Source organism: Antrostomus carolinensis, unplaced genomic scaffold (genome assembly GCF_000700745.2).
Source record: "Antrostomus carolinensis isolate BGI_N321 unplaced genomic scaffold, ASM70074v2 scaffold1190, whole genome shotgun sequence".
NCBI lineage: Eukaryota > Metazoa > Chordata > Aves > Caprimulgiformes > Caprimulgidae > Antrostomus > Antrostomus carolinensis.
The window spans coordinates 26,915-43,917 of NW_010286239.1; the positions used below are offsets into that span (position 1 = coordinate 26,915).

Here is a 17,003-nt window from a genome sequence, read left to right on the forward strand (position 1 = left end):
TTATAACATTTCACAGGTAGTTAATTTGCTTGTCTCTCCCATGTAATTTTCATCTCACTGTTTTCCTTGTCTGAGTGACTTTTAAGAGTTTGACAATAAAAACAAAAATACAAGAACCCCAAACTCTAAAACCACTTATATTGTTAAGAGAAGAAAAGCTTGGGTCATCTACCAGAAATTACTTTTAAAAAATATTTCTTAAGCTTTCAAAATGTTGCCGTCCCTTATAAGAAACTTTAAAATTATTACTTATTTGAAAAATTTTGAGAGTGTTTATATACTGTATATACATACTTGTTTCCACAATTATGTTGTTTTTTTCTTTCCAGAATATCCAACCTGACAAAGAAATACTTGTTGATGTGATAACGTTTTTGTGGCAGAAGTGTAAAACAGGACTTCAGCGAATCCAAATGAATGGAAGTGACTATTTAAAATACATCCACGAATACAAAGCTTACCAAGTACTCATTATAGTGCATTTCTCTTAGTATGAGTGTAGTCTGTTATAGTAAAGCCAAGATAAAATACTGATCTCCAGTCTACGTACATTTTCTTATTGTAAAGTGCAGATAAATCTTCTTCACTGAAAATGTGAATTGTATATAACCTTTAAACAGACTGTGCTCCCATATTCCAGTATCAAAATACCTCTTAGCTTTTTCCCAATAGAGTAACCCATTATCTGCCAGTGGGTCATGATAGAAGCTAAAATAGTGAAAGCATTCAGGTATGATGTAAGAAGCAGCATTTCGTGTGTTGTGTTGGAAAATATCAATACCATTCACAAAAGTTCTCTAGGTGAATTGAAGAAAAAGGGAAAAACCTTACAGCTTAAGAGAAGGGACAAGTGGGTCAACAGGATTTGGCCCACTGGATAAAGTCAGAGCCTTACCTTGAACTTTTCCTGAGTCTAAGAGGCTCTTGGTGAAATGTAGTCTTGAGCAGGATAATTTCCACTTGTTTCTCTGGGCTGCCAGTTGATGTTGACCAAAGAGTTTCTGAAGGAGTTCATTTTGTGGCCCTGATCCCTGTGATAAAATTGTTGAGAGATTCACCAGAAGGTGGTGTACAGTCCCTTTCTTCTGTATGTACAACAGGTGCATTCAAATCTCTTACACTGTTTAAGTGGGAAGATCAAGGGATAAATGAGAGGCAAGTGATCAAATCTGCTGTAAGGCTTACCACACTATGATAAAGTATAAAAATTGTGCCCATAGAACATTCATAAACTTTTCTAAAATAATAAAAATAATAATATTATTTTTTAAAAAAAGTCTACTGTCTGAAGAAACAAGGGCTTTGGAACAGCACAAATTCAGCATCTTAGTCTAGTGTCATTCAAAACCAGAAATCAAATACAAGAAAGGAATTGTTTCCAGGTTAATGAATCTTTTTAAACAATTTTGAGTGCAAAACCCTATCTGCCTCTTTAATACATAAATATCTTCCTGAAATTTGTTTTAACTCTGTTCTGATTCTTTTTCTTTTTCTTTCCCCCATTTTTAGTGGATTCGTGTACTCTGTATGATAAATGAAGTAATTCAGAAGATCAGCATAGCAGACACTAATGTTGTAATGCTTGCAGAGGTAACCTTACATCTAACTGCAATATTGGAAAATGTAGCTGATTCTACAAGTAAATCTAAGAAAAAAGCAGGTAAAGCTTTCAACAAAAATATAGTTGTCTTTCAAGAATTACTTTAAAAGGCTGGAACTTTCCCGAGTTGAAAACTTTTGCCAATATACATACTTAGAAATCGTTGTAAAGTGATTGTTGAGTGTAAAATAATAATTTTTTGTATATACAATTTCATCTATAATCAGAGCTGATGAAACCTGGTTTTCAAATGATTTATGCCTTATGTCCTTGCATTTGCAGTTCTGCTAAAGTATACCTTTTGAATCACATCTCTTATGATTCACCCTCCCCACAGGTCTTCTACATATCTCTTAGCCCCATCAGAGTAGCCTCAGATCACTCATATGTTCTTTGAATATTGGCTAGGCAGAAGGCAGTGTGTGCTGTGGCTCATGTGAAGTGTTCAAGCGCTGGTTGAGTAGTGGCAGGCCAAACAGAAGAGGAAAATATTGAGATCATACTGAAGCTTTTGCTTTTATTGAGCCATTAATTTGGATCTCTTTTCTACAGAAGTCTTGATTTTTGTATAGGAGTTCAATTGTCTTTGAAATTGAACTTAACTTGTCTGACATTATAATCCAATCACATTAAACAAATTTCCTTACAAAACCTGACTAACGCTGTAAAATATGAGTATTTAGACATACTTTTAAAAGTTCTCTGTTGTTGTGGATGTAGGATCTTGGAATATGAATCATATTTCTCATAACTGTTTTGCAGTAACTAGGGAGTAGATTTTAAATATCCTTTTAGAGCATGTCTAGGAACAGAAGAGAATGACAATATCTTTTATTTTTTCTGAAAGTAAGAAAATCTTGGAATAATGCTATTCCATTATAAGGTAGAGTAGTTATTGGCTTTTGTGATTGCTATGAAAATCAGGCCATTCTGATGGAGACTGGATGAATCCTTATTGTAGCATCATTGCTATTCTTTTTCATTCAGTTTAAATATGTCTATTTTGAGGAAAAAAATGAATAAATAGAAGTTGTTGCTCAAAACAAGCTGATAAATAGCCAGTCAAGCACATGTTTATGCTCAGAAGAATCTTTTTACTGAATGAATGATGAGTGAATATAGATTTTCTTACTTATGAGTAAGAACACTGAACAAGCAGAAATAAACAGGCAAAAGTGGCACAAAGAGTACAGGAGTGACTAGAAGGTTGTCCCTCTGAAAGGGCAAAAAATGAATTTATTTCAGCAAAGAAATATTTTTTTTACAAGCTAGAGGGCTGTAAACAAGAACAAAGAAACTGTTTCCTCTTGTTTTGGCTGCTTCCTCTTGTTTTGGAAAGGAAAACACAATTCTGGGTGTATTCTTTATAAATGAAAATAATTTAAACAATCCAAACTAATGTTATAAGGGTGATAATAAAGCTTCAAGGAATACTGAATTAAAATAGTATGTATCATAAAAATATTACTTCATGTATTAAAATAGTATAAATGATAAAAATATTACCTCATGTATTTAAAAATCCTCCTATAAATTTAATAAACATTAAACCCACTGTGAATCAGATAACAATAGATTTGAAATGACTTAAAAGTGGAAAATTTATATGAATACTACAACAATGTGAGGAACTACAAAATGAGTCCAAGTTTCATTGGCTTGGATATAATGTTGCTATGATATATAGCGTTCATTTTAAAATACTACATTATTGGATAATCATATAATGAATTAGTATAATTGTACATGTGTGGCTATTGTGTTTAAACGCTGAAAAGCTTTTCAAGAAACAGTATAATTAACTCTCATAGTCAAGTACTGAAGAACGGAATTATTGCCAGAGTCTTAAGTTAGTAGTAGAGCTAATCAAATGGTACCGAAATTTTCTGAGTATATTTCATTTTCACTTTCTGATTTTCTTCCTATAAAAAAGGAAAAAGAAATGCCTTTCTCTCTCAAGATGAAACCTGTGTTATTCCTGAAATACTGATGGTAATGTCTAATTAATTTTCATTAATACAATGTTTTTGAATAGCATAAGAACAATTATTTCTGTTTGAAGCTTTTAATACAGTTTTGTATTTAGTTTTATAAAGTTGAAATCTTTCCCACAATCATGCTAGTGCAGAGGAGAAAAGCAAATACATTTTTTCCACTGAAATAAAGTCTGAAAAATATCCTGTAGTCTTTTATAGTAATTGTGATATGAAAGTTTTAGTTGAAACATTTTTTACAGTGTGATCATACTGATTTCCATTGTACACTTTTTTTATGCTAATGTATAGTACCAGCTTTAAATGGCTTAATAGCCCATTTTTTTAAAGATACAAAGGTACAAACTTTAATCCTTGCTTCATTTAGGGAAATATTTTGGATTGTGCTTTTGCTTGTTTGTCTTTGTAAGGGTGATGTGGAATACATGGAACATCCTGAGTGTGTTCAGTGCTCAGCACTTTGCAGAAGTATCCAATCAAATAGTTCAAAATTACCTACTAAAACACATTAAGAAGAAAAGACATATACGAGTCTGAGGATTCAGGAGTTTTGTCAATGATATGTCTTAATGCTTACACACATGGAGAAGCTTTAATTCAGTGATAGTCTACTTAAAAGTATTGGTTTCTGAAAAATCAGTGTTTTCTTATGGAAAATATCTAATGGAACACTGGAAACCTGCTTTTGAAAAATACTGTACTTGTCAACTTAATTCTCTAAGCTCAGTTTCATTTTGCTATAAGCTAACTCTTGGAGTTAGTAAATTTTTTTTGAGAGCTGAAGGAAAATAATTCCTAAATTTAATTAAAATTACTTGAAATTCAAAACATAGATATTAGTATCTGAAAACATGGGGAGCAGTGCCAATATAAAGACTATTTGAGAGTTTAAACTGCAACAGCTAGAAATAATAACACTTTACTTTTGATAGTCCATACTATAGCTTTGAATGTTTTTATCTAATAGACCAGGTTTTTGTGTGTTTTCATTTAAGAAAAGTCCTACAAAACAATTACAAGTTGCTTATGAAAGTCTTGAAAAAGCAATTAATGGATTGAACACATCTCGATTAATGACCCTCCTACCAGATGGAAAGTCGATATTTGACAGCTGCTGTACAAAGGTAAAGTCTACAAAAAGCTACACTTCATACTTAGAAATCTTAGCATCATCGAATGTACCTCATCTTCCTACGCCATGTAAGAAAAGAATAGAAAAATAAATCTCTGTGTCTCAGAAACAGCATTTTTCTCTTTCAGTAATAAACGATAAACTCTTAGATTTTCTTTTAGAAATTTGTAAGCTTTCTCCTATAAAATAAGAGCAAAAATCCTTTTCATATTTATTGCTTGCAACTTTATTATTAAAATTAATTTTTGCTGTTGGGAGGAGTTCATATTTTCTAGATATTATCATTCTACACCAGTATGATCTTTGTTTTGTTGACTGGTAACACAATAAAACAAATTTTTCTGCAATTTCATATTTATTATTAATCCAGTTTCCTATTGATTCTCAGATCTAGTTTTCTTTGTCTGTTATCCGTGCTTTCTCTGTCTAGTCATTCTTCTTCCTTCTGTGCTTTCTTGAATTACTGCATATTACACAGATATGACAAATTTCATTGTTTATCAGTTTACTGAAATAATAATATAAATGTCAAGATAGATGCAGTAATCTAAGTAATAAAAGTTTGTGTTTGCTTAATTGCCACTTCCTATTTATTAGGTGGACTCAAATGATCAGAATCTGAGTTCTCTTATGGGATGCAGTAATGATAATACAGGAACAGGTAATGGTTTTGTAATGGATTTACACTTGGAGCTCATTCAGGCCCAACATCGAGTAGCTGTGAAACTTCTTAAAATGACACAAGGTAGGTTTCAGTAAGGCTAAATTATCTCCATCATTTTATCAAAGTCTGTTAATATATTTTGTAATACTAAGAAATAAAGGAGTATATACTTTCTGAAGAGGAGCTGATGTTGGGCAGTTTGTATGCCACATTCAGACAGAAATAATGTACTGAATTTGCAGAATTTGGATTTACCTCATGATACTAGTCTCTAACCTCTGCTCAACCAATGGGAGTTAAACTTTACTAACAACTATTGAATTTGATTCCTAGACACTTTGTTGTGATATTTCAGTTATAATATTACCTGTTACAGTGTCAGTAAGGAAGAACTGGGGGATGTTCTGCATGATTTTTTTTTCTGTAATGCTAATTTTCTCTCTAGAGGATGACTTCAATATTTTATTCAATGCTCTTTGTAATCTGAATTTATCCTGTGAAGTTGTCCCTATCTCTTCCCAGTTAGCACACAAATGCCTTCTGAAAAAAACTCTACTTGGTCTCCTATTCCTGGTGGGTTTTTTTTAAATTAAAAGCTAGTATTAGTTTGACACTGCAGAGCTCCTGCATGCACTACTCTCTATGATCAAACAAGACCCCTCTTTTCCTGTGGTGTTAGTATAAGTACTAAAGATGTTTGAGCATGGGGGTGGAATATTTTTAGTGACATGATCAGTCCAGGAAATTCTCCTTGAACCAAGGGAAAGAAGATGAGATGGAACAGGGTTTTACTACAAAACTATGTATTAACCCCTCTCATTGAAATTTTCTCAATAGCACTATCAGAATCAGTAACTCAGGATTTCCTTCCCACATAGGTGCTCAAAAGGATGGCAGAAGTCTTAAGTCTAGCAAGTCTCATGTGAAGAATATTAAAGATTTCAATTATTTAACAGGTATGGCTTATTAATTAAGGTTCTAGAAGTATAATAAATTATTTCTGCCTTTTTATAAATGTCTTAAAATATCTCTTTTATAGAGGCACTTATAATGAGAAAAATAAAAAAGAATAAGCTGTCCAGAGCAATCTTTTTGATGCAAAAGGCTGCACAGAAATTCCCTGAAGGGTTAACTACTTCTTCCCAAAGACAGCTACTGGAGGTAAAAAATAAATAAATAAAATCTTATGGTAGAAGATCTTTGTCATTATCACAGTTTTTCCTGTTCTGTATAATTAAGACTTGGATTACTCCTTCTTACAAAAATAAGAAAAATGGAAGGAATTTGAGGAACACTGGATGTTTTTAACTTACGTTGTCAAATTTTCCCTAAGAATTTTCATTATGATGAAAGAATAAAGTGACTTAAAACGAGGAAAGAGCACATCCCCAAAGTTTTTGTACACAGGAAACCTGAAAGGAAATATGATCTTTCTTTCTACACTTAATCACCTAGACTTTGCAATTACCAACCTATGTCTTGCCAAAATGTCATCCAGGTTTCCTTCTCTGCATTGCAACCTTCAGCATCCTTCTTTTTCCAAGATTGGTAAATTGTCTTAGATTACTTTGGCTGGTGATGATGTCATGGACTTTATTTTATTCTTATTAAATAAACAGTTGCAGATTTTGGAATTTATTGAGGCTAAAAGTAGATTCTTCATGGGCTCATTTCAAAGTCTTTTGAAATCAGTGGGAGTCTCTCCATTGAGCTTTGTACCAGCCTCTGTCTGTGAAAATTGCCTTCTCATCAGTGGGGCATAAAATTTTTTTATAGCCTGTACAACAGGTAACAGAATCTTCAATTCTCACTGTATAATAGGTGAAAAAGCTTTTTAAACAGGAAGTTACTATAATGTGTTTTTCTTTTAAGTGTTACAAATTTGGAAGCATGATAATTAACACACATATCTTTTATGTCAGAAGAATGCAAAAACTGAATCAGAAAAGACATACTCTAAAAATCTCTCATATTTTTAAAATATATGGCATTTATGAATAGAAGTATGGTATGAAATTGTAACTGTAGTCACCAATGAAGACTTACAAGCAATTCCCAAGAAATATGTGCTTATCCCAAACAAACATTTGCAAAGGCCTTATACTGACCTTCACTATATTTTATTTCTGTACACTTTCCACAGAGAAAGGTGAAGAAAAAATAATATAGTGTATTTGCAGCTAGTTGCCAGAAAATATCTTTGCCTGGACAAACTTAGCATGATCTTCTTTGATATTTGTACTATGATGAAATATTTAATTATATGCTCAATTAATTTTCCTCCTTGAGGTGGATGGTGCTCACTGCATGGATAGCAAATCCATACCTTTATTTTCATGCTTCTGTGTAGAGGATTTTACATTTTTTATTGTGGAACATCTAAGAAGTCTATATAGAATTTCTCATAACTTCTGCTCTTTTCTACTGTACTCAACACAACATAAGTCTGTTCTCATTATGTTGCAAAGTAGGAAAGCAGTTTGTTTTTTTGGAGAAACATACAAATTACCTTTTCTCATTCCTAAACTACCAGCCCGGTATGGAAACTTCTGAGTCATTTTTGGAAGACAGTAAAAGACTGAGTGAGCTCTCAGCTCTCTCCAGCTAACCAAGGGAATTGGCTTAGCCCTACCTTTTCTGGGCCTGCATTCTCCTCCCTTTTCTTTATTTCTGGAGTACAGAAAATCAGACTAACCACTTCAACAGCTCCTTCAGAAATTCCACAGATTAGGTCTCCAGCTCTCTCCTAAATAAGAGTTGATATATTTTTTGTTTCTAGTTGGAGCTAATCACTGGTTGCCACTAATTGCTAATCAACATTATTTGTGATCACTCTCTTTTTTCCTATAGGTTCTTCCAAAACTGGATATGCCTCTTTCATATGCAACCCTGCGTTCTCTTTATTGTACATTATGAAATAAATCTGAATATGTAAGGCTTACAAAAAGTACCATTCATCCTAATTTAGGATGTAAGATGGTATGAAAATCTATAAAAGTTTTCTGCATAGCAGTGAATTTTTATAAGATCATTTTGAAAACAATTTATAAATTATAAATCTGTCTGATTGTTATGTTTTAATAATTTTCCCCTTTTGTTGTAATTTAAATCATAGGAAGCACTAACTTTAATTGAGCAAGTTGAAGCTGAACAAAGTGCGTTGTATCACAGTCTCAACGAAGCTATGAGCAGCAAGAAAAAAAACAGAATTCCTCCTCCTCCTCTATTACTTTCTAGATCACATTGCTCCATGACATTTAAACCAGCCCCATTCTCTTCAGATATTCAGGTAATGTTTTTCATGATGACTGTGTAAGAAATAACTAAACAATACACAAGAGAGCAAAAGTTGTTTCAACTGTGTTACACCATCATAGTTTTCTCTGTTGTTCTTGAGGAGATTATGTTATTCTGACTTAATTAAGTGTGCCTTTTTTTTTTTTCCTGCTGTGAGTCAGTTGTGACTCACTGTTTTGATCTTCACATTTGCATGAAACTTTCTTCATCTCATGCCTCATGGTCCTTAGTGCTTCTATCATATAACACTTATTTATTCTACGTGTCAAAAGCTCATTCTTTTGCTTAGGGGCTGACATACTAGTTACTGTCTGAAGAGATGCAAGGCTGTTGCATCATGTGATGCAAGAAGGTACCGCACTGAAGCCTCTGTTAATGAAGTGTTGAAGTGCCATAGTTCAAGTAAAAAAATCTACCTTCTGTTGAAAATACAGAATGACAGAACTACTTGGATGATAAGGGATTTTATGAGGTCTGTAGTCCAACCTTCTGCACAAAGTAGGGTTGGCTGTGAAATTAGACTAGGTTGCTCAGAGCTTTGTCAGTCAGTTCTGAAAACCTCCAAGGATGGAGACTGAACAGCTTTTCTGAGCAACCTGTTCATGGGGAAAACTTTTTTTTCCTTACATACAGTCGGAATCTCTCTTGCTTCAATTTGGGTCTATTTTTTTTCATCCTGTGCACTACTGTGAAAATCCTGGCTATATCTTCTTCATCATCTTGCTTGCAAGCATGCAAGGGCTCCTGTTAGGTCCCCAGAAGCTGTCTCCTCTCCAGGAAGAATAAGCCCAGATCTCTCAGACTCTTCTCACAGGGCTAGTGCTTCAGCTCCCAACCATCTTGGTGGTCCTCTGCTGTAATCACTCTAGTTGTTCGACATTTCTTGTTAGAATGGTGGGGGGCACAATGGAAACTGTCTGTGGTATCTACATTTAGTCTGATGAGTGCTGAGCAGAGGGGGATAATCACGATCCTCAGTCTCCTAACTGTACTTCTGTTGGTACAGTTCAAGATGCTTTTAGGCTGCTTTGCTGCCATGGCACACCATGGGCTCATGTTCGGCTTGCTGTCTAACATGACCCCCAGATCCTTTTAGTGCTGCTCCCCAACCTATCAGTCCCAAGTCTGTACCCTGGCAAGGGATTCTTCCTTCCCAGGTGTAAGACTTTGCATTTGTCCTCCTTAAATTTCATGAGGTTCCTGGGGCCCATTCCTCTGGGCTCTCTAAGTCCCTCTGAATAGCAGTTCTGCCCTCAAGGATATCAACTGTTTCCCTCAATCTGGCATCATCTGCAAACCTGGTGAGTGTGTGTTCACTCTTTTCGTCAAGTCATTGCTAAAGTTATTAAACAGACAGGTCCCAGGATAGTCCCCTGCAGTATTCCCCTGCAGTACTCCACTTGTTACCACCCTCCAGGTAGAGTATGAATCATTAACAACTAGTATCTGTCTCTGACCTTCAAACCTCTGTAAATGAAGTAATTTTGTCACAGAGGCCAATCATGGTGGTCAGCCAAGATTTGCCCTTGGTAAATCCATGCACTTTTCCAAATCACCTTATTCTTCATATGCCCAGAAAAGCTAAAGCATGAAAAATTCACTAACTGCAGTTTTCTTGAGAGAGAAAGTTTCACAGGGATTTTGCAAGCTTCTTCAAAATAACGATGTGTATAAAACCAGTAGAAACTCAAATCTTATTAATAGTGGTAAGAAAGTTTCTGTGAATGGTTGTTTTATAACTTGCAGTTTTATTGCAGCTTGATTAGTGAATTTCAAATAAATTAATTAGGGAGAAGTTCTTCCTTTTTATCCCTAATAAATTATAAAATTAAACCAATTCTTTAAATTCTGGTAGTTTGTCTGTTTTAATGTGTTCAAACTTCATTTTGTTCGATATAGGAGAGTGACTGTAACATATCGGGCCACTAGATGGTGCAATGTGATTATTATCCTTATAATTGAGCCCAGATATTCTAGAAGAATTTTTTTCTAAAGATAAGCAAAGCTGTTGAACGGCCATGAAATGTATTTTTTATTAAGAACTTATTAACTGGAAATGGGTGCTTCAGATTTAATTAGACATATATAGTTCTTGTACTAGAAGTCAAAGTATCTTGTTTTCCTGATCTTAGAAATTGCTCATTTGCTGAAAATAATCTCCTCTATTTCAATATCTGCTTCTGAAAAACAGTCAGGATTCATTGCAAGACAAATCCTGTATATTACAAGAAAAATGAACATTTTAGCTCTACAGAATTTTTATATGTTGAAAAATGACCTCATCTGCCAAACATCAGGTCTATTTAAATATCTGCTGAAAGCAAATAGACAGTTTTTAGTAGAAGAAGTTTAATGCAAGAGAACTAAATCAGATGCATAACTTACTGAAATCCACCTGCCCAGTTCTGCACAGATGAATCAAAATGAGTTTCCGTGTTTGATCTCACTGGACATGACTGAGCACTGATCCAGGAATGCACGCTTACATTCTTCCTTGGTTCAAGATACTGAAGAGTGTAGATGATACGAGATTATCAGCAGCTCAATGGTGTTAAAAACCATTGATTTCAATAGGAACTAAGAACATGGCTTGTTTAGAAAATATTACTACATCGTATCTGTTTTTTTGTTGCCTGCTTTTAAGGATCTGTCCTCAAGTAGTTTGCTGAATCAGAACCTGATGTCAACTTCAGAAGAATACCATTGCAAGGATAGGATCAAATAATGGATCTGGATTACTTTAAATATACAGGGTGACCTGTAGAGTTTATGCTTTGGGATAGGTTTGAGGTATAGGGTAGCTCAAGAGAGGAGGTAGGATAATGGAGAGTCAGCTGCTTTTATTGCCATTGTAGTATATGGCAATATACTAGCTATTGCAGTAGCTCTAGCTCTCCAGCTATATAAATATCTAGCTCTCTAGCTATATAAATTAATTAATGTTAGACTATACATTTTTATAACTAAAGTTTTTTTTTTTCAGAGGCTGTTTTCACAAAATGAATACATTCTACATCAGGCAAAAGTTGGAAATACTATTATGTATCAACTCATTTTGTTCTCATTTTCTTCAAAGGTTTCATGGTACAGTATTTTGGGGTCTGTAGCAGGAGGAAGTAATATGAAAGTAAGGTTAAATGACAATAAACTTCCAAATGCAGGAGAAGAGGTAAGACGGAGGTAAAACTCCTTTAGGTCATTCTCTCTTCCTTTAAGAACCACCAACTTTCTAGAGGTATACATCTGACATATTTTTTAAATTAGGTAACTGCCCAAGCCTTTGACAACCTTTTGATCTTTATTTTAAGCAGTTGAAATTTTGCTAGGCTGAAGGCATACCAAAACTCAAAAAAAGTTCCAGGAACCTTTTTTGAATAATTAATTAAATGATTCAGAAGCTTAATGTTAGACAAGTTTCTGTCCCTTCTGTTACAAATCTGTTTTTTGAGTGACACTTAAGAAATATAAAAGGAAAAGAAAGTATATAATGTATTTATAGAGCGTGCCCCAGCCTCTAATCTTTCCAGGAATTAAAAAAAAATTCTAAGCAGATATAAAATTTAATATTTTTCTCAATTGTGTAACTCGTATCAGCTATTTCTTCTTAACAAGACATTAACTTACTTAATTCTGGCAACATGATAACATAACTCCTTCAATAATCATCATGTTCAGATATGATTGACTTCTAGGTTCATGCTTTTTACTTTTCATGCTGTGAAAATGTGGTATAACAAATCATCCCACACATCTTTGATTACTTATGTTGGTACTTTTTAATATTATTTCTTTATTGCAATTTGATGTTTTATTTTCTGAATTTGTTTTGAGTTTTTGGTTTTGTGTTAGTGGAGTTTTTTTCTTTGGATCACACTCTGATATTGCTGCACGGACTGAGAGAGTTCTGTTTTTCAGTCACTTATGTGTGCTGTCCACCTGAATGATGGCCATAATTCATCCAGATACTCTGCATTTGAAGTTTTAAGAAAGGGGTAAAAAAGTTTCAGCACATTCTCTTCAGCAAATGTTACATTAGTCTCAGACCTGAGTCATCATTTTTATATCTGGAGCTCTTCTTAATGAATAGTTCTGTTCTTTGCAGGGCAGGTCTCTGTTTTGCATTGTGACAGAAGAACCTCTCAACCTCTTTAGCCCAGTGTTCCAAGCTTTCCTGGTTTTGTGGGCAAGCTTTGTACTAACACTGATATATTTGTCTTTGGTAATGGAGAGGAAATCTCTCCCTTTCCCCCTATCTCATCCTCAAAAAGGAAGGTGGATAAAAAGAGGTGTGTGTCACAACTGGCAATAGAGGTTTTGATGTTATTCTTTATTTTCTTGTAAAATCCAGAGAACCAAGCTTCCTGCGGTGTCCAGTGAGCTAGTTTCAATATACTGTCCTGCTCTAGGTGAATTAATTGTTTCATTGGAGACTTTTGCCCCACATTTAGGTCTTCTTTCTGTGAACTTGCTGCAATCCATCCAAGCCACTGACTGTCTTAGCTTTGGCAGGCACTAGAGATGCATAGACCTGAGGTTAACCGTATGCCTCAGCAATGGAACTTCTGTTTGCTTTAGGACGTGCTTTTGCAAAATGCTGATCTCCAGACAAATTTGCTATATGCCTGCTCCATGGAAAAGGTTTAGAATTCTTGGTGATAGAATGATCTATCAACTTACCAACACGAGAAAAGCTTGCTCTAAAGGGATACTACAGACTGTCTTACACTAATTTCTGGTCTGTTGGTTCAGGATTGAGCCCTAGCATTTGAAGGGATTTCTGTTGTTTCGAGGTTTCCTTATGAAGGCCAGACAGTATTTGAATAAGAGCACTGTATTGATGCTGCATTATGATGATCTTGTTTCTCATGTTGTGCTTCAGTCACTGTGTCAGTTGTTTGTGGTTTCAAGACCCCAAAACTTTATTTTTGTTGTAAGTTGTTCTGGTTATGGAGAAGAAGGTGGAAAAGCCTTTTAGGAGTGAGCCATGAAGTTAAAGTGCAGGTGGACAATTACTTGGAGGGAAAATGAAGATAAGATCTTGAAAATATGTTGTGTCTCAAACTTAAAAGTCTTGTTAATGGTGCTGTGAGGACCTGAGACATCCTCTGCCCATATCTAATACATGAATGTGGCCATATGCTCTGGAAGCACAGCTCAGGGCTAGAATGTTTCCGGCTCAATGGCTGCAGGCATGCACACTCACCACGTGAATGTGCAAATGGACAAAAATGTTTTAAAAAACCTCCAGGTCCTGGTGCTTAAGTGTGCTCTTGGGTTATATGCTCTGTTTACTCAACTGCATTCCAGAAAAAAACTGATACTTTTTTTTTTCCCGTAACATTTAATTGTTTTCTCATTGTATTCAAGAACCTAATATTACATGGAAACATGACCTGCCTGTTAATCTAGGTTGTACTTTGATTGTATCCAAGGCCATTAAGTAATTTATTTAACAATAAAAGTTTAGAATTTGAGATGTGTTTTTGTTATGTACAGTGAATGTAACTAGAAAATATTTTTATTGTAGATACCAGCTGATGGGAAAAGCCTCTTGGAAATACAAGGCTTAGATCCCAATGAGAAATACATATTTGCAGTTGCAGCATATTCTTCTGATGGAAAACTTATTGGTGATGCCATTGGGGAAACGACTAAGCCAATCCTTGCTTATCCACCTCTTTCTGCTATTACTGTTCGAGCCTATCTAACTCAGGTAGAGTTGGACTCTTTGATAATAAACACATACTTTAATGTTGTTGTAATTACTTGTTTTCACTGGTAGCTCTGAAATTTTCTACTGGTAAAAACTCAAGACTTTCTTGCCAAAATCTTGATAAGCACAAATCACATTTTTAACATAACAAATGGTATATTTGAGTAACTCAGTTCAAAACTATTGGAAATATCAATTTACAGGGAAAGATGCCTTGCAGCTACTTTTCTTATGTTGCTGGTTTTCAGTCTGCCTTTAACTTCTTTCTTCTTTTTTATAATTTATTTTTTAATTTTTGTGATTGAGACCAAGTGCTAGAAATGATCTTATTAGTCATTACAGTATGGAATGAAAAATGTGATTGAACTTACTGGGTATCAAATGCAACCATTTTCATACTGAAATTATTTTTGTAGTGTCTTCTGGAAGACCACAAAGGCTCTGTCATACCTTTATCATAATTTTCTGTATTCTTAGTAAAGAAAATTTAAAACAGATTGTGTCTTGGAGAAAAGTGAAATTGTCTAGCCCTACAGATCAGGTCATGGAGAACTGTTAGATTTCCTAAAATCTTCCAGAGTTAAGAGGTATCCACATGAATTTAGGCCTACTTGTGTGGCTCTGTTTACATCCCATTATTCAGAACAGCAGGCATTCTGCAGTATTAGCAAAAGTAAAATGAACCTAGGTGAAATAATATGCCATCAAATGCTGCAGCACAATACCTGTAAAGTATTCCACAAAGGGCTGTTAGATCCCTGGTTAACAGTTAAGAAACTCTTTTGCCTTCTCTGATGCTAATTCTGAAGGCATACTAGTATTAGTAGAATCAGTTTGCTACTACATGTGTTTCTTGTGTTTTATTCAAATATATGAGAATGTTTTTACAGAAATTGTAATTTTACATGTTGGATGGGATTTTTAAAAGCTTTCTTTATACTATAATCATATTTGACTTGGTTATTTGATTAACATTTTTTTTTTTTGTAGGTAGCTTATCACACTGGCAACTTTACATTAGCCAGAGAAGCATTTTCACCAATGTGGGATTATTTTGTTTCAAATTCTTCTCCACTGCCTGCCAATGCAGCTGTTATTTCTGCAAGTAGTAATTTGACTATATCTGAAAACAGGTAACTGGCAAAGATAACATTAAAATAATAGTTAATTATAGATGTGCAGATTTTATTTTAAACAGTGCTGGGTTGTGAAATTTTGTTCAGACTTGTGATATGAAAAACATTCCGGAAAACAAAGTTGTGAAATTTGTTATAAAAATTTTATAATTAGCAGAGGATTTTTGATATTTATAGAACTGCTAGCCTTTGCACACGTGATTCTTTATAATGATTGTTTTCTTAAGATAATTGGGAAACATTTATAAAGTGGCTATTAATTCTGTGTGATTCATTTTCATATGTAAAATATGTAATATGCACTGTGTTCTTGGATTTCCAATTAAGGGAGCAGTAGATTTCAGAAATTGGGAAAATTTTGTCAAGAACACCACCCAAAATGGGTAAATGCTTGCTAATTTTGTTTTGGGGAGGCTAAATAAATCTGCCAATAATCTTTGAATATACTAGAGTGCTTTAGAAGAGATATTTAAAATTAATTAATTTAGAAATGAATTTCAAATGTTCAACCATAATATGATAGGTTTTTCATGATGCCAAAGGACAGCTAGAAATTATATGGTTACATTCACTGAAATTCAATAGATCCAAATGCAAAAATAAATCAAAACTTATTTAATTCCCAGATAAAAGAAAGAGACTTGTATGAAATAATAGACATGAAATACTATAATAAAAAATAATAGTTTTAAATGTTAGTCAACTGCTTATAATTTGGTAATGAATTAATATCCAATATAACTGAACACAAATCATCAACTTCACTTGTGTGGAATTCTTTCTAGTCTAATTCTTTCATTAGAAAAGTTTTGGCCAACTTGTGGAGGAGGTAGGAAAACTTTTTGCAGCCTCCCTGTTTCAGTTTGACAGACTGGCTTAGTTTTGAAACCATGATGACAACCTTATTGCATGTGTGTTAATAGTTCTTGAATATTTCAAGAATTAAAGAAGAAATAAAGAAATAAAGGTCTTTGTTTCAAAACATAGATATTAGTGGATTTCCTAAGAGTTTTGTCAGAATATTTCCATTTCCACTTTACAGAGAGGATAACTGATAATGACCTATTCTGAGACGTATTATGTAGCTAGCATTTTCTCTGTATTGTTTTGATATACTTGCACCAGAGCCTATGATTTTCTCATGGTAATGCTGTTTGGATGCAGGCAAATCGTGTAGGCTTCTGTGTGCTTTGAATCCTCTTGTAGGAGAAAGTAATGTGTCAAGGTGTACTTGTTATTTGGGGCTCAGCCAGTCCACTGGCATGTATCCCCTCTGTCCTTCCAGTGCCACCACGTGTGTGATACTAGGCATACAAATTGACTGAGGGTCTTGATGTTACATGTCATTTGGGATTTACAGGCAGCCTGTGGACTGCACTGATGCGGACAGATAATCACTAGACATCCTGTTTCATGACTGTGTGTATGTTTGAAATCTCTCCCTGGCTTAGACAACAAAGCAGGAAT

At 34.3% G+C, this 17,003-nt stretch overlaps 1 protein-coding gene across 1 annotated transcript in view; it reads left to right on the forward strand.

The window, feature by feature from the left end:
• The window catches only part of CFAP54 (cilia and flagella associated protein 54), a gene marked incomplete at its 5' end in the record, with an annotated part of 112,992 nt that overhangs the window by 21,912 nt on the left and 74,077 nt on the right, over positions 1-17,003 (forward strand). The window contains 11 exons of the mRNA XM_029086100.1: positions 330-464; positions 1,510-1,660; positions 3,534-3,592; positions 4,590-4,718; positions 5,324-5,471; positions 6,269-6,346; positions 6,430-6,551; positions 8,506-8,679; positions 11,764-11,856; positions 14,215-14,400; positions 15,391-15,533. Coding sequence (XP_028941933.1) covers positions 330-464; positions 1,510-1,660; positions 3,534-3,592; positions 4,590-4,718; positions 5,324-5,471; positions 6,269-6,346; positions 6,430-6,551; positions 8,506-8,679; positions 11,764-11,856; positions 14,215-14,400; positions 15,391-15,533 — 1,418 coding nt within the window. The remainder of the gene's footprint in view (positions 1-329; positions 465-1,509; positions 1,661-3,533; positions 3,593-4,589; positions 4,719-5,323; positions 5,472-6,268; positions 6,347-6,429; positions 6,552-8,505; positions 8,680-11,763; positions 11,857-14,214; positions 14,401-15,390; positions 15,534-17,003) is intronic.